The 21,935-nt window shown below is 51.4% G+C and overlaps 1 protein-coding gene across 1 annotated transcript in view; it reads left to right on the top strand.

The window, feature by feature from the left end:
* The first annotated feature begins 1,719 nt into the window (after positions 1–1,719).
* QRICH2 (glutamine rich 2) overlaps positions 1,720–21,935 on the top strand; it is a 33,565-nt gene continuing 13,349 nt past the window's right edge. Inside the window, exons 1-5 of the mRNA XM_082706780.1 lie at positions 1,720–2,533; positions 2,647–2,727; positions 3,961–4,020; positions 4,376–4,486; positions 17,396–21,926. Coding sequence (XP_082562906.1) covers positions 1,994–2,533; positions 2,647–2,727; positions 3,961–4,020; positions 4,376–4,486; positions 17,396–21,926 — 5,323 coding nt within the window. The 5' untranslated portion in view covers positions 1,720–1,993. The remainder of the gene's footprint in view (positions 2,534–2,646; positions 2,728–3,960; positions 4,021–4,375; positions 4,487–17,395; positions 21,927–21,935) is intronic.

The following is a 21,935-nucleotide window of genomic DNA, read 5'->3' as shown; positions in this document are numbered from 1 at the left end:
CATTTCCTTGACATTTTTATCCCTTTCCTAATGACTTGAAAAGTTCCCAAGCCACAGTCAAGACTTCAAGCACGTTAGCTTTTTCAAGCACACAAGTTGCCTTCTGTTAATAGTCCAAGTAGGGGAATTTGGAGCAAGAACTCAATTGTCAGATAGCAGCATGGTGGGGAAGGCGGAGCTGTGGACCGTTACTCAGGAGACCTGGTTCTTATTTGTAAGGCCCTGCAGATGACTAGTCCTTTCTGGGTCTCTCATCAGATCTAAAAAGGGAGGTTTGGAACTGACAACTGAGGGAGGTCCTTTTCAACCAAAATTCCATTTATACATCCAGTTAATGTTTATTTTCCTGTGTCTATAAGAACAGAGATGTTTATTTGTACTTACTTCATAGAATATATTCCCTGGGATTAGAATTAGAATATATTCATATACACCCCTTCCCACCCCATTTAGTGGGTCCTAACCTGTGTCTGGTATGATGCCAAGTCTCAGGGATACGCAGATGAAATCATGAGGACTCAGGGAGTCGGGATTCTGGCCAGTGGTAGCAGGGGTAACATCCTTCTGGAAAGTCACTGAGCTTAGAATCGAGAAGAGCTCACGTTCCACACCCTCTAGGACAGGGGAAGCCCCATCACAAGACTTTAATTTGGTGACCCAGCCTTCTGTTTTATAGGGTGAAAACATAAGTGCACAAAGCTGCCAAGAATTTGTTCTTTTGATGGTTTCAGGAAGCGTGAGGGCCCCGACTGAGTGTCAGGTGCTAGGGCTATGACGGTGAACCAAAAAATCCTCAGGTGTTAACCTTCCTGTAGGTTCTAGACTGATATTTAACTCCATTCCCAGGCAACACTGGGGATGAGGGGCATGAAAGATTTCAGTTACATTTTACCAGCTCAGACTAAAAATTTGAATTCGAGAAGTAGTTGAAATAGGAGTCCATGGTACAGACTTTTGGTCAGGTTTTCCTTATCTTTCCTGAATGTAAACACTGACATTTTACATTTTCTGGAAAAACCTGGTGTGGGGAAGTCAGGCCCCAGTTGCTGAAAGCACCAAATTCCTCTAATCCTGTCTCATCCTGGCTTGTGATGAGCTGAAATGTTGGCACTTGACCAGATGAGTCTGTTTCGAGATAAACTAGGCCAGGGCGGCTCAGTGAAGGTCTGTCCTGTGGTGGCTGGTTGGAGCTGCCAGGGCGGTGAGTGTTCTTTTCCAAGTTACCCTCCTTTCTGATGAAGCAAAATGAGATGGGAGCTGTCCCCCAAAAGCCAAGGTCTCAGGACTGCATCCCTTAAGACATGTGCCTCTGCCCTGAGTAAGGAATGAGCTAAGGACACACATGGTGTCTCTTAAATCTGTCAGTTCTTAATGGCTGAGTGCATGGGAGGCCTTCCTAGGTTAAGTGAGGGCTGCAACCTAGGTGAGCCACAGGACCCCTCCCCTTCCCAAACTGCTGTGTTCCCATAGTAGTGCCTTGACACAGCCCCATAGCCCCTTTGGGAACGTTTATTTAAAGTAACAGTTAGTGGTGCCTTGGGGTATGCCCCAGGCTTCCCCAGACCTGGATAAGATAGGATCCCCTTGCAAGTTGGGAGGGAGTGTGTGACTTCGCATACGGGCCAGTCCCGCACTGCGGGGTGCCCGCTGGACGGTGCCAGAACCCTCGCGTGCGCAGGGCCCCGCACCACGGGGCAGTGACGGGGCCGTCCGTTCGGTTCCAAACGTCCGCTGGCTGCAGCCGGCGCAAGGGGAGGGTGTAGCGCGGAGAGCGGACGACTGGACAGCGGAGGGTTGGCGGCTGTCCGGACCCCACTGGGGAGGCGGGCGCGGGTCCCCAGGAGCGGAGGGTGGGAAGCCGGGCGGCCAGGCGCTTCGCCTCCGTTTTCCAGTGACTGATGCCCTGGGCAGCGCCCGGGGGCGCAGTGGGCAGTGAGGGGGACATGGCCACCTGGCCAGCCGAGGGCGTGGACCGCTGCTGAGACGGCGCACGATGCCGCCCGCGACGGCGGCCACCACCATGGTCTCCCTTCGGGAGCTGGCGGACTTGGCCATCGGCACCCCGGAGGTGGGCGCCGTCAACTTCACGGCCCTGCACACGCTCATCGTGGCCATGCTCCGGAGCCTCAACCTGCAGGAGGTGCGCATCGACTTCCAGTCGCCGTTGCCGTCGCCGGAGACGAGCCGCACCTTGGAGATCGCGCAGACCGCGCTCAGCGCCCCGCAGCTGGCTGCGTCCAGAGAGAAGCCGCGCGGCAGCCTGACCAAGCCACCGACGGCCGCGGCGACGCTCGAGAGCCAGGTGAAGGGCCTGGGCGGGCAGGTGCAGGACCTCAGCAGGAAGCTCAAGACCGTCACGAGCCAGGTGCAGGGCATCGTGAGCCACGTGCAGCACCTTACGGCTCCCATCAGCGAGCTGGACGCCCGGGACTGGCTGGAGGAGGAGACCGCCAAGCTGGCGCCGGCCAGGGCACGAGCAGGGTCGTTGAAAACCGCGAAGGGCGAGCGGGCCACCGTCTCCCAGGTCTCCCAGGTGAGGGCAGGGCGGGGCTGGGGGGGGGGCGGAGCCCACCACCCGCTCCGGGGCTGGAAGGGAGGCGCGGGCGGCGGGGCTGTCCTCGGAACCGCTGTGTCCCCACCTTGCAGGCCATGGAGCTGCTGCGCGACGTCGTGGAGGATGTGAAAACCCTCAAAGAAGCCCAGGAAAAGGCGCAGGAGCTCCCAGCGGTGAGGACGGCGGGGACCCCACCTCGAGGATCGCGGAGTCGCCCCTTCCCATGTAGGGCCTGTCCTCACCACTCCACTGCCCCTTCTCAGACTCCCAGGGATCAGAACCGGGTCGGGGATGTTGGGATGATGGGGAGCTGACAACTTCTGATAATATTCTTGGAGCGGATTTCCTCTAAACAAGAATAAAGAAGTGAGGTGGTGGGTGTTGAGAAAGAGCGGAGCCCAGGAGGGCGGGCTGGGATGGAGAGAGCTCTGCGGTCACACTAGCAGGTGCTCGGCAGCCACACCTTCACTCGGATCTTTTTCTCTCGGAGAAAGATGTAGAACTCCCCTCAGATGGACAGTAGGGGCCCAAAGTACTAGGCAGTGCTGCGATTTCAGGCCCTCCGGAAGCCGCCCAGGGGCTTAGCGCTGGAAGGAGGAGGAGGGACAGTTAGAAGAAGCCGAGGGAGAGGCTCAGGGAGGCCTCAGGGCCTCTGACCCCATTCTGCCCCTCGTGCCAGGCCTGAGGCCCAAGCGGGACTCTCCGTTGCTCTGGAAAGCTTTTCTTTTTGAAATGTGGTGTTTGGGGGCTTTTAGATGGTTTTTTCAGACCAAAGCCTTGTTTCACCTTTAGATTCCTACATTCTGGAGCTTTGCAAGGGTCATCCAGAACAACTTTTTGTTGTTCTGTTGTTGTTCGGTTCAACAACAAGTTTTAGCAATTTGTTTCGGTTCCTTGGGGACGCTTTTCTCTTCAAACCACACAGCCATTCGGACGCTTTGAAGTGCCGGGTCGTTTCTGTCCTGGCGGGGCAAGTCAGCATCATTCTGCAGTGCGGGAATGTTCTGTTCGAGGGGAGGAGAAGTGAATCCCAGGACCAAAGGTTCCCACCCCTGTGCTTGCATTTGCTCTTGGCACAGTGTCCCCCAGGACCGCCACACCTCACTTGCCTGCCTCTTGTTGGCTGGAAAGAAAACGATTTAGCTGACTCAGTGGTCCTGTCCCTACCCCCAGCTCCTGTAAGATCCACTCAGCTCCTTTCTTTTCTGGGAGCGCACGTGCGCGGGTGCGCATGTGCGTGTATGCGCATGCGTGGGCATAAGAGGGTGTGTGTGCGCATGCGTATCTATGCACGTGTGCGTGGGTGCGCGCGTGCGTGCGTGTAAGGGCGTGTGTGTGCGCATGCGTGCGTGTAGGGTCCACAGGAGGGGCTGGTTTGATCCTCCACCTCCGAACTCTTCTTCCAGACAGCCTTCCAGCGAATCGATGCTCTAGAGAAGATAGTCAGAGAACGGGATGAATTCCTGGTAATATGGGCGAGTTCTGTGATAAAGGGCCCTCAAGGGGGAGTAGGGGAGGATGTCCAGGCTCCCACCCCAGACGTCTGTGTCCCTCTGAAGTAGGGTGAGGCCCTCTGCCCCTGTGGGCGCTGCCCCTGGATAGGGGGGAAATCCCTCCCATCCCAGCCCATGGTTCCCCCAGAGGTCCTCAGGGGACAGGAAACTGGCTGCCCAGGACTCACTGGTCACTTGAAGGACAGTGATGTTGCCTCGGGACTAGGGCTGTGGATTCTGTTAGCTCAGTTCTGTTCCTAAAGCTTTCTGGGATTAAACTTGGGGTGTTTGTGTGTCTGTCTGCCTGCATGTTGTCTGTCACCGTCAGGACCTCGTGGGCCGGAAGATGAGTTTGATGCCTGTTGGAGAAGAAGTCACCATGGTCACCTGGGAGGAGCTGGAGCAAGCCATTACTGACGGCTGGAGGGCCTCACTAGGGGTGAACAAATTGGGGACCTGGGCCCTGGTTTTGGGTGGGGCTTCCCTGGACCTCTCCCTCTTTGCTACTGCACAGTGTTTTCCATTATGTGGATGTTCCTGATTTCATACTTCCTATTATTTAAGTTTTTTTTTTTCAGTCTTAGAAAAAACCGTGCTCTCGTGTAACCTTCACATGTGCAAACATATTCGTAGGTAGGGTGCATTCTTAAGAAATGGAATGCAGGTTTGTGATTTGGCTCCTTTTGCCAAACTCTCCTCCACAGATCGGGCTCCAAGTTAGATCCTCCCTTCAGCGTGGGAGAGAGCTTGGTTCTCGAGTCCCCACCAGCATTGTCTGTACCCAGTTTTTTCCAGTTGGATGGAAGAATGGCACCTGACTGTAGTTTTGATTTGCTTTTATAGCTTTTCAAAGTTCCTCTACAGCCTGGTCTGAAATGCCTGAGTCCCTTCATGCTTAGTGGACAAAGATGACCGACTTTGGAAATAAAATGTCTGTAGGGGCCCTGTGGCGATGACTTTGACACACAAATGTGTGCATGCGTCTGTCCGTCCCCAGGCAGTGCCCAGGATAATTAAATCATATTTATTTATTTATTTTGTAAGATTTTATTTATGTATTCGAGAGTGAGAGGGAGGGAGAGTGAAAGAGAGCGTACAAGCAGGAGCAGGGGGAGGGGCAGGGAGAAGCCGACTCCCTGCTGAGAAAGGAGTGAGATGCAGGGCTCAATCCCAGGGCCCTCGGGATCATGACCTGAACCAAAGGCAGATCCTTAGCCTACGGAGCCACCCAGGTGCCCCTCAAATCATTTCTCTATCCCCACCCTTTCTCCATCTGAATAAAATGGCAATTATCAAATGGCCATCGAGGCAAGGATCAGCTGCCCTTCTGGTCTGGGTATTCTCCTTCTGGCTTTGTGCCCCTCCCCTTACTCAGAAAAGTTGCCTATGTCAGTATCCACCTCAACAGGGGGAAGAGAGTGGACCTTTTGGCGCCACCAAGTGGCCATCTGGGGCATGTCAGATATACAGGGGTACACAGGACACCCTGTGATTGCTTTTTGAATGGGGGGGGGCATCTTCAGAGGAAAGCAGCAGCAGAAGGACTTGGAAGAGGACCCTGCTAGCAAAAGGAATGGCCTAGAAAAAGTTTGCCTCTGCTTTCGCTTGTTTTTTTAAGCCAAAGCTCTTGAAACGTAGCAGTCTCCTGTTTTGAGTGAACGACACATTTTTTTCGGGTGCGAGCAGGACACTTGCCACACCTAGATACGAGCACAACAGAAGCCCCTTTACACACTCCCGCTTGTCCAGAGGTAAGAAAGTGTCTGTTTTGACAGTTGCTCATGCTTGTCAGTAGCCCCAGGAGCAAGGAAGAATAAATATAAATATTAAAAGATTTTTGAGAAGCAACAGAACACGTTCGGCCCTTGTACAGAGCATCACAAGTACAGGAGAGAACATCCCCGTCTGGAGCTGAGAAAACACAACAAAAACGCTGGAGACCAGTGTTGCTTGGGCTGTTGGTGGGACCCTTTAACATAAGTGACGAGATTAGGACATTGAAGGTCAGCGTTTTTCAGGTCCACAGTGTGCTCCGGGAGAGGGGGGGTGGCCCTCAGGCGCAGCCGCTCTCAGGCGCGGCAGGCTCACCGTCTGCCCGCATCGTGAGGGGAGGGTCGGGCTGGAAGCCAGCACGCTGAGTACAGGGGCCATGAGCCGGGAGGAGTAAATCCCATCTCTGGAACGACAGACACGAGGAGGGTGTTGTATTTCCCCCTGGAGAAGGAAGGCTGCATTTCAGGAGCTCAGACAGAACAGCGGTGGAAGTCGCCTGTCCCAGGGCGTGAGTGAACGCGAGGACACGGACCAGTGCTTTTTCCAAGCGCGTATCCCGATGGGCAGCAGGGCCTTCTCTGCAGTTTCGCCAGATCAAGCGAGGATGACCGGGATGCTTCCCTGCCTCCCCCTCCTGCCTGGCCTCCTGCTGCTCCTCGTAGTACCTCTAATGGTCAGAAAGAACCAGGAAGAGCCATACCCTGTGGTCACCTGTGGTGATCAGGTCACCAAGGAAGAGCCAGCCCTGTCGTGCTAATCAAAGCTTGCTTACGGGAGGAAGACGCTTCTTCACTTTGCTGTCTTCGAGACGCAGCCGAGTCTCCCGAGAGAGCCTTGGCCATGGGCGTAACAACAGGAGAACCTTCCGGTGACCCATTACACCAGGTCCGCAGACCTTGAGCACAGACGTTCTTGCATGGAAATAGCAAGTCTGAGCTAAAGGGCATTTTCTCTTCGAAGCTTTGTGGCCTCTACTTTATAACGTAGAAAGCCAAAATTAAAACTTCGTTTCAGGATTCCATCGAGGGCAGGTGATTCCCCCTGTTCCGTTGTGATCGCCATTTCGATATCTTGGGCGTCAGAACCCAAAAAACAGTGGAGCGAGTTAGGAAGGGGCTGCACAGGATTCACCCCGCTTCCAACTACCTGCCCCCGCCATGGCACATCCCCAGGGAAATCGAAATAAACGTTTTAGGACATCTTGGAGTCATGGAAATAGCAGGTTCCATACCTGGGGGGGGGATCCTGTGAAGGCAGGAAGGACAGAACGTTCCAGCTCAGGAAGGAGTGTGGGGTCCATCGGGCGTAGAGAAGAGCTCATCGTACAACCTCACCGTTCAGATGACAACCTAACAAGGTTCGTAAGAAAGGAGGAACTTAAACGTATTTTGCCTCAAAATGAACCCATAGATCACAAAGGTACCAGTGACAGGGAGGCAGAAGGTTCTACCAAAGAAAAGGGGGAGGCGTACGGCTGCAGAAGCAGAGACAGGAGCGACATGTTCATGAGTCATGGATGGAATCCTGGCCACTCTTAAGAAGCTACAGGAGGCGTGGAAGCGGGTTGTGTGCCAAGAGCTTGCAGCATCGCCAGTGCTGCCCGTCACCTTGACCTCAGCCCAGAGCCACTGGCTCTGGAATTCTGACCTTTTGAACTGTTACCATAACAGATTCGTGTTGGTGGAAGTCGCTGAGCTGTGGGGTAATTTGTCCCGGCAGCCATCTGGAACAGCCTCCTGCTTCCTCTTGGGGCGGTTCGTGGGTGATTGGCTAGGCTGGGCGGTTTAGCAGAACTCCTTCCATTTTGTGCTGCTCTTGGGTCTGAGCGCTGGGCAATAACCTGGACACAATAACCGCAGCACTCGCCTCTGGAGGGTCTTTTTCAGGACTTGCTTTCAGAATCTTTGCCCGGTGTCAGTTTCCTTCCTTCCTTTTTTTGGTGGCAGTTGTTTGCAGTGATTGGTTTCAGTCCTGTAGGCCTTTCTGCGTGATAGGCGGAGCCCTAGGATGGTTGCCAGGATTCCTACCCTCTGCTGTGCACACACAGAATCCCCTCAGGTGTGGGCAGAACCTGCAGATATGGCGTGGGGGCTGGGGAGGGGGACATCTCTCCTGTAACAAGATCGCTAATAAATTGACGTTGAGTTTAATCACAGGAGGGATCAAATGGTCCTGACCTAATCAGGTGAGCCCTCCTCGAGAAAGTGAAACCAGAGGATTGCCCCCATGGAAGGAGCCGCATGGCTGGGTTTGAGAGTAGCCTGTAGGAGCCAAGAATTCCAGCCAAGAGGAGCTGAGTTCTGGCAACAACCCTGAGCCTCAGAGAAGGCCGCAGCCTGGCCTGGATTGCAGGCTGAGGCCCTGAGAGCGAATCCAGATAAAACATGGCTAGACTCATGACCCACGGAAACTGAGATCATAACCTCGCGCAGCTGTCGACGTCTGCTTTCATGGTAACATGTTCTACAGCAGTAGAAAATGAGTCTAGGACCCTGGACTAGTGAATTTTTGGTCTGTGGTTTTGGGGCAGCATCAAGGAGTCGCAGAGCTGGGCCATCATGTCTTACCAGGGAGGCAGCTCTGGACCTCAGAGGGAAGTACTGTGCCCCCAAGCTGGGTAGGCCGGGGCTGGGTGAGGTCCAAAGAGGCTGTGAATCTCTCCTGCTTCCTGGGATCTTGTGGGTTTTTTGCGAGTAGCAAGAAATTGCTTTGCTGAGATTTTGAGGTCTTTCGGTGTCCGGGGAGTACGCACTCACCCTGGGGTGCTGGCTGCCTCCCCCTGGCCAGAGTCCCCGGCCAGCAGTTTGTATGTTCGTGGCTTTACAGAGCCGGGCCAACAGATGGGGAGCAAGTTGCAGGCGACATTTAAGATTAGAAGCATCGGGGGCGGGCAGGGTTGTGCCGGGCTGGCTCAGTCGGTAGAGCATACAACTCTTAGATCTTGGGGTTGTGAGTTGGAGTCCCATGTTGAGGGTAGAGATTATGTTAAAAAAAAAAATCAAGGGGAAAAAAAAGATTATAATCATTGGAAGCGGGTCCTGACTGAAAGAGGACGGTGGTGGGGATCGCAGCACAGCCGCTGGTGAGCCGCTAAAAGAGGGTAGTGGGCAGACTGCTGGCTGCAGCTCATGGAGACACATCTCCCCCTGCGCACACACTTAAAAATTGACTTTTAAAGGAAATAGATTCTGTTTTTAGAGTTATAGGCTCACAACAAAACCGAGTGGAAGGAATAGGAGTGCCTAGTTGGTGGAGCAGTGACAACTGATCACAGGGTTGTAAGTTCAAGCCTCACACTGGGCATGGAGCTTGCTATAAATAGATAGAGAGATAGACAGATAATTTAAAGGGATACCTGGGTGGCTCAGTAGGTTGAGCATCTGCCTTCAGCTCAGGTCACGATCTGAGGATCCTGGGATCCAGCCCCGTGTTGGGGCTCTCTGCTCAGCAGGGAATCTGCTTCTCCCTCTGCCCCTGCCCCTGCTTGTTCTCTTTCAAATAAATAAAATCTTAAAAAAATTAAAAATACATTTAAAGACATTGAGTCAAAGGTGTAGAGGTTTCCCTTATATCTTCGGCCCATACACACACACATAACCTTCCTCACGAACGAGGACCCCACCAGAGCAGTACATGGTTTCAGCTGGTGAACCCACGTGGACACATGATGTCATTCAAAGTCCATAGTTTTTTTTTTTTTTAAGATGTTATTTATTTATTAGACACAGAGAGAGAGATCACAAGTAGGCAGAGAGGCAGGCAGAGAGAGAGGGGGAAGCTGGCCCCTCGCTGAGCAGAGAGCCCGATGTGGGACTTGATTCCAGGACCCTGAGATCATGACCCAAGCCCAAGGCAGAGGCTTTAACCCACTGAGCCACCCAGGCACCCGCAAAGTCCGTAGTTTTAATCAAGTTCACTCTTGGTGTTATATAATCTATGGGTTTGGACAATGGTGTAATGGCGTAAGACAGCTCCATACACAGTAGTTTTGCGGTCCTAAAAGTCCTCTGTGCTCTGCTCCTTCGCTCCCCCCTCCCCACTCGCAGCCACAATTCTTTCCCTGTCTCCTACAGTTTTGCCTCCTCCAGAATGTCGTACCGTTGGAATCACACAGTATGAGGGCTTCTTTCACTTAGCACCGTGCATTTAAGTTTCCTCCATGTCTTTTCATGACGCGATACAGCTCACTTTTTAGCACTGTATAATATTCCGTGGCCTGGGCTGGACCACAGTTAGTCCATCTGTTCATCTACTTAAAGGAAATCTTGGTTGCTTCCGAGTTTGGACAGTTATGCTGTCGGCATCTGTGCACAGGTTTCGGTGTGGACGCAACGTTTTCAGCTCCTTTGGGTGAGTACCAAGGACTGTGATTGCTAGTGTATAGAAAGAGTATGTTTAGTTTTGTAAGAAAACCGCCACTGTCTTCCACAGTGGCTGCACCATTTTGCATTCCCACCAACAATGAATGAGCAGAGTTTCTGCTGCTCAGGTCCTTGCCAGCGTCTGGTCTTATCCGTGTCCCAGACTTTGACCATACTAACAGGTGTGTAGTGGTGTCCTGTTTTAATTTGCGTGGCTTTGATGACATTCCCGGTGTTGGCAATTTGTGACTCTCCTGTCTTGTTCCTCATCGGTCTGTTTAGAGCTTTATCAGTTACATGGATGTACTCAAATACCTTGTTTTTATTGATTTTCTTTGCTGTTTTCTGTCTATTGGTTTGTGCTCTGATCTTCATCATTTCCTTTCTTCTGCTTGCTTTGGATTTAATTTGCTCTTGTTTTGCTAGTTTCCTGAAGTGCACATGGAGGCTTTTCTATTTTGGGACCAGCACTTAGTGCTATAAATATTAAATATGTCCCGAGTATTGCTCCAGCAGCGTCCCTCACGTTCTGGTATGTGGTTCAGAACATTTCCTATATCCCTTTTGGTTTCTTCTTTTGCATCCACAATCTATTCAGCAGTCTGTTATTTAGTTTGTAAATATTTGAGGATTTTCCAGGGATCTTTCTGTCACTAATTTCTAATTTAAGTCCACCGTAGTCAGAGAATATATTGTACAACTTGACTTCTTTTAAATTGATGGCTGTATATCTTATGGCCCAGCAGATGTTCTGTCTTGGTAAATGTTTTGTGTGCACTTGAGCGCAATGTGTCTTCTGCTCTTATAAGGGGAAGTATTCTATAAACGTCCATCAGGTCAAGTAGGTTCTAGTGTTGTTCCAGTTTACTGTATCCGTTAGGGTTAAGCTGTGTTTCCGTCTCCACCCCTCCCAAAAGGTGTTGAAGTCCTGCCTCCCATTATGAATGCAACCTTATTTGGAAATGGGTCTTTGCAGACGATCAAGTTTAGATGAAGTCATTAGGGTGGGCCCTGATCCCATATAAGTGAGTCTATGAAAGGGGGAGTTTGGACAGAAAGACACGTGCAGGGAGAAGACGGCCATCCATCCAGAGATGGTCAGGAGAAGACAGCCACAGTGAATGCCTGAGGCCACCAGAGGCCAGAACAGAGCATGGAACAGATTTTCCTTCACCACCCGAGAGAGAACCAAGCCTGTGGACACCCAGATCCCGAACTTCTGGCCTCCAAAGCCAGGAGATGGTACATTTCTGTTGTTCAAGTCACCCAGTCTGTTACTGCAGCTCCAGAAAATGAATACAGTGTCCTTGCTGATTTTCTGCTTACTTGGAAATTAGTGAGAGAAAGGTATTGAAACCTCTGACTCCAGCTGAGGATTTGTCCCTATCTCCCTGTAGGTCTATCAGGCTTTGTTTCACATATTTTGAAGCCCTGCTATTAGGTGCAGAGACATTTAGGAACGTTATGCCCTCTTGATGGATTGATCTCCTTATGTTAAGAAATGACCTTAAAAAAAAAAGATGTTATTTATTTGTGATGAGAGAGAGAGAGCATAAGCAGGGGGAGTGGCAGAGGGAGAGGGAGAAGCAGGCTCCCAGCTGAGCAGGGAGCCTGACGTGCAGTTAGATCCCAGGACCCCGGGATCATGAGCTGAGCAGAAGACAGATGCTTAACTGACTGACCCACCCAGATATCCCAAGAAATGACCTTTTCATCCTTAGTAATATTCTTAGCTCTGAAATCTATATTAATTAGTATAGTGATTCGAGCTTTTTTTTTCTTTTTCAAGTGTGAGCATGGTGTATGTTCTCCTGTTCTTTAATGTTTTACCTATTTGTCTATCTGTCTATATGAAGTCTTTTTCTTATAAGTGGTATGTGGTTGGTCTTGCTTCTTTAACCATTCTGACAACTTTTGATTTTAAAAAAAGATTTTATGTATTTATTCATCTAAAGAGAGTAAGAGCACAAGTCAGGGGTTGTGTAGAAGAAGAGGGAGAGGGAGAAACGGACTCCCCACTGAGCAGGGAGCCGAACATGGGGCTCGATCCCAGGACCCTGAGATGATGACCTGAGCCAAAGTCAGATGCTTAACCAGCTGAGGCACCGAGGTGCCCCTGCCAATCTCTGCTTTTTAATCAGTCTGTTTTGATCATTTACATTTAATGTGATTATTGATATAATTAGGGCTGAGCCTGTCATCCTGCTGTTAGTATTCTGTTTGTTCCATCTGCTTTTTGTTCCTTTCTCCTTCTTTTTCTACTTCTTTTGTATTATTTGAGGATTTTTTGTTTTTAAACCTCCTCTGTCGGCTTATATTAGCTATAACATCTTTGTTATTTGACTGGTTGCTTTAGAGTTTATAGATTTATACCTCTTTCACGCATCCCAGTTCACCTTCAAGTGATATTCTACCCCTTCACAAATAGTATAAGGTCTTTACAATAAAGTATTTCCAAGGGACTTTATTTCTGGGGCCAGCAAACTTTTTGTTAAGGGGCCAAGTAAATATTTTAGGTTTTGTGGGTCATGCAGTCTTTGTCACAGTTGCTCAACTCTACTGTTACTGTGTGAAAGCAACCATGAACAATACATAAATGAATGAGTTTGCCTGTGTCCTAATAAAGAGTCATTTACAGAAACAGACGATGGGCTGGGCTTGGCCCATGGGCCCTTGCTTGCTAATGCCTGCTTTATGCTATTGTTGTCCTGCATTTTACTTTTACATTTGTTATGAACCCTACAATACATTGTTCTTGTTTTGTTCAGTCAATTATCTTTCAAAGGGATTTGAGTCCAGAAAAACGGTTCCAGTGCTTGTGACCCCTTTGTGTATAGTCAGGTTTCCATCTGGTATCATTTTCTGTCTGCCTGAAGGATTTTACTTAACATTTCTTTTATGAGTCTTGCTGTTGATGAGTTTCAGCCTGTATTTTTATGTTTGAAAACATCTTTATTTTTCCTGTGCTTTGGTGTTTCATTTTGTTTTCTAGTGGCCTAACACATGGTCTGTTGTGGAAAATGTTCTGTGTGCATGCAAGAGAGTTTATTCAGATCTTGTTGGGTGGAATGTTCTACAGATATTTGCTGGTCCAGTTGGTCTGTGGTTCACGTCTTTTATTTTATCATTGATCTTCTGCCTCTTTGTTCTATCCCTATCAAAAGTGGGATATTAAAGTCTGCAACTATTACTGTTGAACTGTCTGTTTCTCCCTTTAATTCCATCAGGTTTTCCTTATGATTGTTAGGACATTGTTGCTTGGTTCATATATATTTTTAAAACTATTATATGGGCGCCTGGGTGGCTCAGTGGGTTAAGCCTCTGCCTTCGGCTCAGGTCATGATCTCAGGGTCCTGGGATCAAGTCCCGCATCGGGCTCTCTGCTCAGCAGGGAGCCTGCTTCCTCCTCTCTCTCTCTCTGCCTGCCTCTCTGCCTACTTGTGATGTCTCTCTGTCAAATAAATAAAAAAGTTAAAAAAAAAAAAAACCTATTATATCTTCCAGGGCGCCTGGGTGGCTCGGTGGGTTAAGCCTCTGCCTTTGGCTCAAGTTATGATTCCAGGGTCCTGAGATCGAGCCCTGTATCAGGTTCTCTGCTCAGTGGGGAGTCTGCTCCCTCTCCCTCTGCTTCTCCCCAATAAATAAAATCTTTTTAAAAAAAACTTTGCAATAACATAAACTACAAAGTGCATTTTGGAAAAGTTAGAGGAGTTACCTTTCAAATTTTGGCTCTTAAGTTTCTTTTTGTTGTTCTTGTTTTTTATCTGTCAAAAAATATGGTGAGGGGTGTATTGAGAAACAGAAGTTTCCAGTTGGCGGGTTCAATGTGTCAAGATATTCAGTAATGCAAAGGAAAATTTCAAGGGCAAGAATATATTACAAATCAGAGTTTTTGAGCAAGATGAATGGATAAGCAGTTCTATCAGTTGTATCCACAAGAAAGAGGACTCAAAGAAGGCTTGTTTACAGAATCTTCTGGAAGTCAGTGTTGGCTACCTCCAACGATTCATCTTTTTAAAAACAGTATCATAAGCATCCATGTACTTTTCTAAAACCCCTTCTACTCCATTTGATATCCAGTTTCCAGAATGTGTTCCACACTGGCCCATCTTTCTGCCATTCTCAAGCCTCCTTGGGAGTCTCCCAGCAGAACTGTGTTGTTACTGTCTTAATAATTGATTTTGAGATGTTCTGTGTTGCTCAAAGACCCACCATGTTTGTTAAATTCATGAACTAGTTCTCCTTGAAGTCCTTTGAACACCCCATTTTCATCAAAATCTGTGAAGTTGGTCATGACTCTGACAACTGGATGATCAACACCAGGCTGAGGGAGAACTTCTTCTAGTACATCACCCACCAGCTGAAAATTTGAACACAGGGAGACTGTGTTGTTGGAGCTTATCAAAGACATTCTAGTACCTTCCTTGAACAGACATCAGATCCTGCCACAATTCCTTTCAGTTTAGCTTTCAGTAGAGCCTGTTCAACAAGGAAACCCTGTGAGTTAGGGTACGGTTCTACCACCTAAGGGTACTTCTGTTGTAGGAACAGGATCAACTTTAGTAGCATGATCTTTGTCCTTTAGTTGCAGTAACTCTTTCTGGCCTCCATCTGTAACCAGCTTATGATTGTCAGTGATAATCATGACATGTCGGGCATCCTTTCCCTTTGTAGGAAAATATACTTAAGTGTTATGCTGAAGTCTATTATTATCTGAAGGGTGGCAGGTCCTTCTTTGATAAGACCAAAGGTCATTTCTTCTCTTATGGGGTTCTTGACGTGAACTGAACTTTTTGGGAATTTTGACCTCATTTTCACACATACAGCAGGTTCTTGACTCATCACTTCTTGGTTATTCAATTGTTCTTAAAGGCACTCCGGGGTCTTGCATTCTTGATCATCCTAGGACAACAGCATAGACAGCGAGCAATATCCAGAGATGGAGGGCTTGGATATAGGGATCCCAATGATCTTGGGCTTCTGCCTCGTGTTTCTCTTAGGCTGAATATGTCCTGAGCCAACAGCACTCCTGCCACCAGCACACCCATGCTGGTGCTTTCTACCAGGTCCTCCCTGGCCATGGCTGCCTAGTCCCTGGAGAGGGGCTCATGGGCTTCCAGGCCCTAAGAGAAAAGGCTGCACACAGTGAGTGTGGGCCCCCTGGGTCATGCTTTTAAATCCCTTCTGCAAATCTCCTCTGATTGGAGTGATAAAGTAGGTTTACATCTTCCATTTGCTCTTTGTTTTCTACAGGTCTTCTGTCTTTTCTGTTCCTCTATTCCTCAATTTTGTCTCTTTCATGTTAAATAAGTATATTCTAGAGGACTGTTTTAATTCCCTTGTTGTTTCTTTTACTGTATGTTTCGTTTGGGTGATTTTTTTAGAGTCTTACTTATTTATTTGAGAGAGAGAGAGGGAGAGGCACAATCAGGGGAGGGGCAGAGGGAGAAGCAGAGTCCCATGCGGGGCTCAATCCCAGGACCCTCAGATCCTGACCTGAGCCAGAGGCAGATGATTCATGGACCAAGTCACCCAGGCGCCTGTGGTTGTTGGGGTTTTTTTAGTGGCTCTGAAAGCAGAGTTCAGTGTAGTAGAGCTGATGATTCTCCACTTCTGAGGCAACACCTTTCTCAATACTGTCCCCTGAACTGAGGTTTTTCCAAACTGGCTGACAGAAACAGGCACGGTTCCCAGCCCTGTGAGAGGCTGGCACTGTTCCCTCCAGCCTTGCAGATGGCTCTTGTTTCAGCCTCGGGTAGTCTCCTCACCTACACACGCTGATCATTTCTGTGCTGAACATCTACGGGTCTCCTGAACCCTCTCTATGTGTCTCTCCTTTCCTTTTTGTTTGTTTGAAAATTTATTCATTAAGAGAGAGAACATGAGCCAAGGAAGGGGCAAGAGGGAGAGAGAGAGGGAATCCTCCAGCCGACTCCCCCTTCCCGCTGAGTGTGGAGCCTGACACGGGGCTTGATGCCAGGACCTTGAGACCATGACCTGAGCGGAACTCAAGAGTCGTAAACTCTCCACCAACAGCCACCCAGACGTCCCCTGCACCTCCTTTCTTTCTGATACTCGGTCGTGTGAACTCACATTGCCTCAGTCTGCCTGAACGTTCAGGTCTGTCTCCTCAACTCAGGGAATGCCTCGCCTAGGACGGCAGCCTAGAATCTCCACTGGAATGGCAGTAGCCGAGGCAACACGAGGGCTCCCATAGCTTGTCTCCACATCTTTCAGAGATGGCCGGCCTTCACTAGCTCATATCCAGTGTCTAGAAAACCACCATTTCATAGTTCAGGATTTTTTTTTGGTTTTGGTTTGGTTTTTGGTTTTGAGTTGCTATAAACAGGAGGAGGGTAAGTCCAATTCCTGTTATTCTGTTTGGACTAGAAATGGAAATAGTTCATCATTTTTTAACGGATTGTATTGTACTCTGTGGGTGTGCCCCCTACACTTGTCAGTCCCCTATTGATAACCTGTTTGCATAAGCGGTGCCACAGACTGGACGAATGTCCTGGAAGCCCTTTGTAAGAGTCCGTAGAGGAGACCTCAGCGATGGAACTTCCAGGCCCCGGAGTTTATGCGTTTACATTTTGGATCCATGGTTCACTTGCCTGGCAGTGATACTTTTGCCATCAACAACGGGCCAATGATGGGACAAACTTTATATTGTGAACTTAATAAATTACTCGTGCTTTATTTGTAGGCGGAGCAATAGTTATAGTAGATCGCTGGCATTGTCCAGGACTTCCCGCTGTCTTTTTTTTTTTTTTAAGATTTTATTTATTTGACAGACAGAGATCACACGTAGGCAGAGAGGCAGGCAGAGAGAGAGGGAGAAGCAGGCTCCCCGCCGAGCAGAAAGCCTGACACGGGGCTCAATCCCAGGACCCTGGGATCATGACCTGAGCTGAAGGCAGAGGCTTTAACCCACTGAGCCACCCAGGCGCCCCTTTTCCCGCTGTCTTTTATGAGGGCAATTGACATATTATGATGCCATTTGCGAATGTGCAGATTCTCAAAGCCTTGAAGACGTATCCTTCAAGAATGTCAGAGTTTTTGTGTCTAGCCTAGTTTGGGGACTAGAGGGTATCCTTCTCCAAAAGCCCCAAGTCACCCTAATCCAATGTCCCGGATGTTCTTGCCTTCGTGTCTTAGCGTGAGGGAGTCCTGTCTACCTGCAGCTGCTGACTTCTCTCTTCCTCTTCACCCAGGGCTCAGAGACAACGACGGCGGGACTCCCTCAGCGCAGAGGGCACGCGTCCGCAACGTCACGTGACATACTTCAAGGCGGAGTCCCCATCAAGCGGTCAAGTGCTGAGCGGGCTGTGGATTCTCCCCGTGCTTATGGCTCAGATCAGACCTTTTCAGGACTTGGTGGCGTAAGAAACCCCTCTGAAGGGGTCACCAGGGAACAAGGCAGAGGTGCCTCGGCTGCCACATTCCCTGCTAGAGAACAGCACCCCAGGGCCCGTGACGAAGCTGGCCTGGCAAAGACCCATCACCCATCTGCATCCCAATCCAGAGTAGAGTCAGATCGCCCCAGGACGAGAGAGCTGCCGTTGCACAGCTCAGCCCATCTAAGAAAAGAGGAACGAGAAGCACAGCCTGGTCCCACCCTACAGGACCTATCCTCAGGCCCTGTGGCCGGAGATGAGCATCAAGGACACCCAGATCAGCACTGGGGGGTGGATGCAAGCCTGGGTCGAATCCAGCCCGGGCCAGATCAGCATGGATTGGGACCACATGGCATGGACCCACTGGTGTGGCAGCATCCCAGGACTTACCCACGTGCTGTGGTACCGCACAGCGTGGGTCAGCTTGGTGTGATGCCACCTGGGATGGATGAATGGGGCTTGGTAACACCTGGCCCGGATCAGTATGGGATGGTGCCACCAGTGGTACCCGGCACACACCAGCAAGGATGGGAACTACCTAGCCCAGTTCAGCCTGGTACGGTTCCACCTGGCGCGTATCAGTATGACACAGGACTTCCTGGCACAGCCCAACAGCCTGGTGTGGATCCGCGCGGATGGGTGCCCCTGGCTGCAGATCAGCGTGGATTTTTAATACCTGGTGTGGATCAACAGGGATTGGTTCCACACCTCACACATCAACGTGGTTTGGCATCCCCTGGTTTGATGCAAGTTGTTGCAGATCGGCAAGGTTTTGTACAGCCCAGCTTGGAAACATCTGAGTTCACTCATCCTCACACAGATCAGCATGATATAATACAGCCTGGGCCAGACCAGCATGGTTTGGTACCAGCGGGAGCCGGTCAGCGTGGTTTGGTGCAGCCTGGTGCAGATCGGCATGGTTTGGTCCAGACTCTTGTAGATCCAAGTGGTTTGGTCCAGCCTGGTGCTGATCTACCTGATTGGGCACAGCCTGGTGCATATCCCAGTGGCTGGGGACAGCCTGTTGCGTATCCTTTTGACTCAGTACAGCCCAATGTATATCCATCTGGTTTGGTCCAGCCAAGTGCAGTTCAGCCTGGTTTGACACAATCTGGAATAGGTCAGCAAGATTCAGCCCAACTTAGAACAGATCAGCGCACTTTGGTGGAGCCTGAAATGGATGAACATGGTTTGGTCCAAGTTGGAATGGATCACCGTGTTTTGTTCCAGCCTGGCACGGTTCGGCCTACTTTAATGCAGCCTGGTGCAGGTCAGCGTGGTTTGGTCCAACCTGTTATAAGTCAGCGTGATTTGGCTGTCCAACCTGGAATAGATCAGCGTGAGTCATTCCAACTTGGCATGGATCAGCGTGGTTTGGTGCAACCTGGCTTGGTACAGCCTAGCATGGATCAGCGTGGTTTGGTGCAACCTGGCTTGGTACAGCCTGGCATGGATCAGCGTGGTTTGGTGCAACCTGGTGCAGGTCAGCCTAGCATGGATCAGCGTGGTTTAGTGCAACCTGGTGCAGGTCAGCCTGGCATGGATCAGCGTGGTTTGGTGCAACCTGGTGCAGGTCAGCCTGGCTTGGCACAGCCTGGCATGGATCAGCGTGGTTTGGTGCAATCTGGTGCAGGTCAGCCTGGCTTGGCACAGCCTGGCATGGATCAGCGTGGTTTGATGCAACCTGGCGCAGGTCAGCCTGGCTCGGCACAGCCTGGCATGGATCAGCGTGGTTTGGTGCAACCTGGTGCAGGTCAGCCTAGCATGGATCAGCGTGGTTTGATGCAACCTGGCGCAGGTCAGCCTGGCATGGATCAGCGTAGTTTGGTGCAACCTGGCGCAGGTCAGCCTGGCTTGGCGCAGCCTGGCGTGGATCAGCGTGGTTTGTTGCAACCTGGTGCAGGTCAGCCAGGCTTGGTGCAACCGGGCATGGATCAGCGTGGTTTGGTGCAACCTGGTGCAGGTCAGCCTGGCTTGTCACAGCCTGGCATGGATCAGCGTGGTTTGGTGCAACCGGGCATAGGTCAGCCTGGCTTGGCACAGCCTGGCATGGATCAGCGTGGTTTGGTGCAACCTGGTGCAGGTCAGCCTGGCTTGGTGCAACCGGGCATGGATCAAGGAGGTTTGGTGCAACCTGGTGCAGGTCAGCCTGGCTTGGCACAGCCTGGCATGGATCAGCGTGGTTTGGTGCAACCTGGTGCAGGTCAGCCTGGCTTGGTGCAACCGGGCATGGATCAGCGTGGTTTGGTGCAACCTGGTGCAGGTCAGCCTGGCTTGGCACAGCCTGGCATGGATCAGCGTGGTTTGGTGCAACCTGGCTTGGCACAGCCTGGCATGGATCAGCATGGTTTGGTGCAGCCTGGCATAGGTCAGCCTGGCTTGGCACAGCCTGGCATGGATCAGCGTGGTTTGGTGCAACCTGGCACAGGTCAGCTTGGCATGGCGCAGCCTGGCATGGACCAGCATGGTTTAGTGCAACCTGGCGCAGGTCAACCTGGCATAGGTCAACGTGGTTTGTTGCAACCTGGCACAGGTCAGCCAGCCTTGGTGCAGCCTGGCATAGATCAGCGTGGTTTGGTGCAACCTGGAGCCAGTCAGCCTGCCTTGGTGCAGCCTGGCATGGACCAGCGTGGTTTGGTGCATCATCATGCTGGTCAGCCTGGCATGGATCAACATGGTTTGGTGCGACCTGGCATGGATCAGCGTGGTTTCGCACAACCTAGTGCTGGTCAGCCTGGTTGGGCACAGCCTGGCATGGATCATCGTGGTTTTGTGCAACCTGGTGCAGGTCAGCCTGGCTTGGCGCAGCCTGGCATCGATCAGCGTGGGTTGTTGCAACGTGGCACAGGTCGGCCTGGCTTGATGCAGCCTGGCACAGATCACCGTGGTTTGGCACAACCTGGCGTAGCTCAGCCTGGTTTGGTGCAGCCTGGCATCGATCAGCATGGGTTGGTGCAACCTGGCACAGGTCAGCCTGGCTTGGTGCAGCCTGGCATCGATCAGCATGGGTTGGTGCAACCTGGCACAGGTCAGCCTGGCTTGGCGCAGCCTGGCATGGATCATCGTGATTTGGTGCAGCCTGGTGCAGGTCAGCCTGGCTTGGCACATCCGGGCATGGACCATCATGGTTTGGTGCATCCTGGTGTAGGTCAGCCTGGCTTGGCACAGCCTGGCATGGATCAACGTGGTTTGGTGCAAACTGGCACAGGTCAGCCTGGCTTGGCACAGCCAGGCATGGACCAGCGTGGTTTGGTGCAAACTGGCACAGGTCAGCCTGGCTTGGCACAGCCAGGCATGGACCAGCGTGGTTTGGTGCAAACTGGCACAGGTCAGCCTGGCTTGGCACAGCCTGGCATGGATCAGCGTGGTTTGGTGGAAACTGGCACAGGTCAGCCTGGCTTGGCACAGCCAGGCATGGACCAGCGTGGTTTGGTGCAACCTGGCACAGGTCAGCCTGGCTTGGCACAGCCTAGCATGGATCAGCGTGGTTTGGTGCAACCTGGCACAGGTCAGCCTGTCTCGGCGCAGCCTGGCATGGATCAGCGTGGTTTGGTGCAACCTGGCACAGGTCAGCCTGTCTCGGCGCAGCCTGGCATGGATCAGCATGGTTTGGTGCAACCTGGCACGGGTCAGCCTGGCTCGGCACAGCCTGGCATGGATCAGCGTGGTTTGGTGCAACCTGGCACAGGTCAGCCTGTCTCGGCGCAGCCTGGCATGGATCAGCGTGGTTTGGTGCAACCTGGCACAGGTCAGCCTGGCTTGGCACAGCCTGGCATGGACCAGCGTGGTTTCGTGCAACCTGGCACGGGTCAGCCTGGCTCGGCGCAGCCTGGCATGGATCAACGTGGTTTGGTGCAACCTGGCACGGGTCAGCCTGTCTCGGTGCAGCCTGGCATGGATCAGCATGGTTTGGTGCAACCTGGCATGGGTCAGCCTGGCTCGGCGCAGCCTGGCATGGATCAGCGTGGTTTGGTGCAACCTGGTACAGGTCAGTCTGGCTCGGCGCAGCCTGGCATGGACCATCGTGGTTTGTTGCAACCTGGCACAGGTCAGCCTGGCTCGGTGCAGCCTGGCATGGTCCATCGTGGTTTGGTGCAACCTGGCGCAGGTCAGCCTGGCTCGGCGCAGCCTGGCATGGACCATCGTGGTTTGGTGCAACCTGGCGCAGGTCAGCCTGGCTCGGCGCAGCCTGGCATGGACCATCGTGGTTTGGTGCAACCTGGCGCAGGTCAGCCTGGCTTGGCGCAGCCTGGCATGGACCATCGTGGTTTGGTGCAACCTGGTGCAGGTCAGCCTGGCTTGGCACAGCCTGGCATGGGCCATCGTGGTTTGGTGCAGCCTGGTACAGGTCAGCCTG

This window comes from Mustela nivalis, assembly GCF_964662115.1.
Source record: "Mustela nivalis genome assembly, chromosome: 17".
NCBI lineage: Eukaryota > Metazoa > Chordata > Mammalia > Carnivora > Mustelidae > Mustela > Mustela nivalis.
The sequence above is the reverse complement of the archived record's forward strand: the minus strand, read 5'-3'. Positions and strand labels throughout refer to the sequence as shown.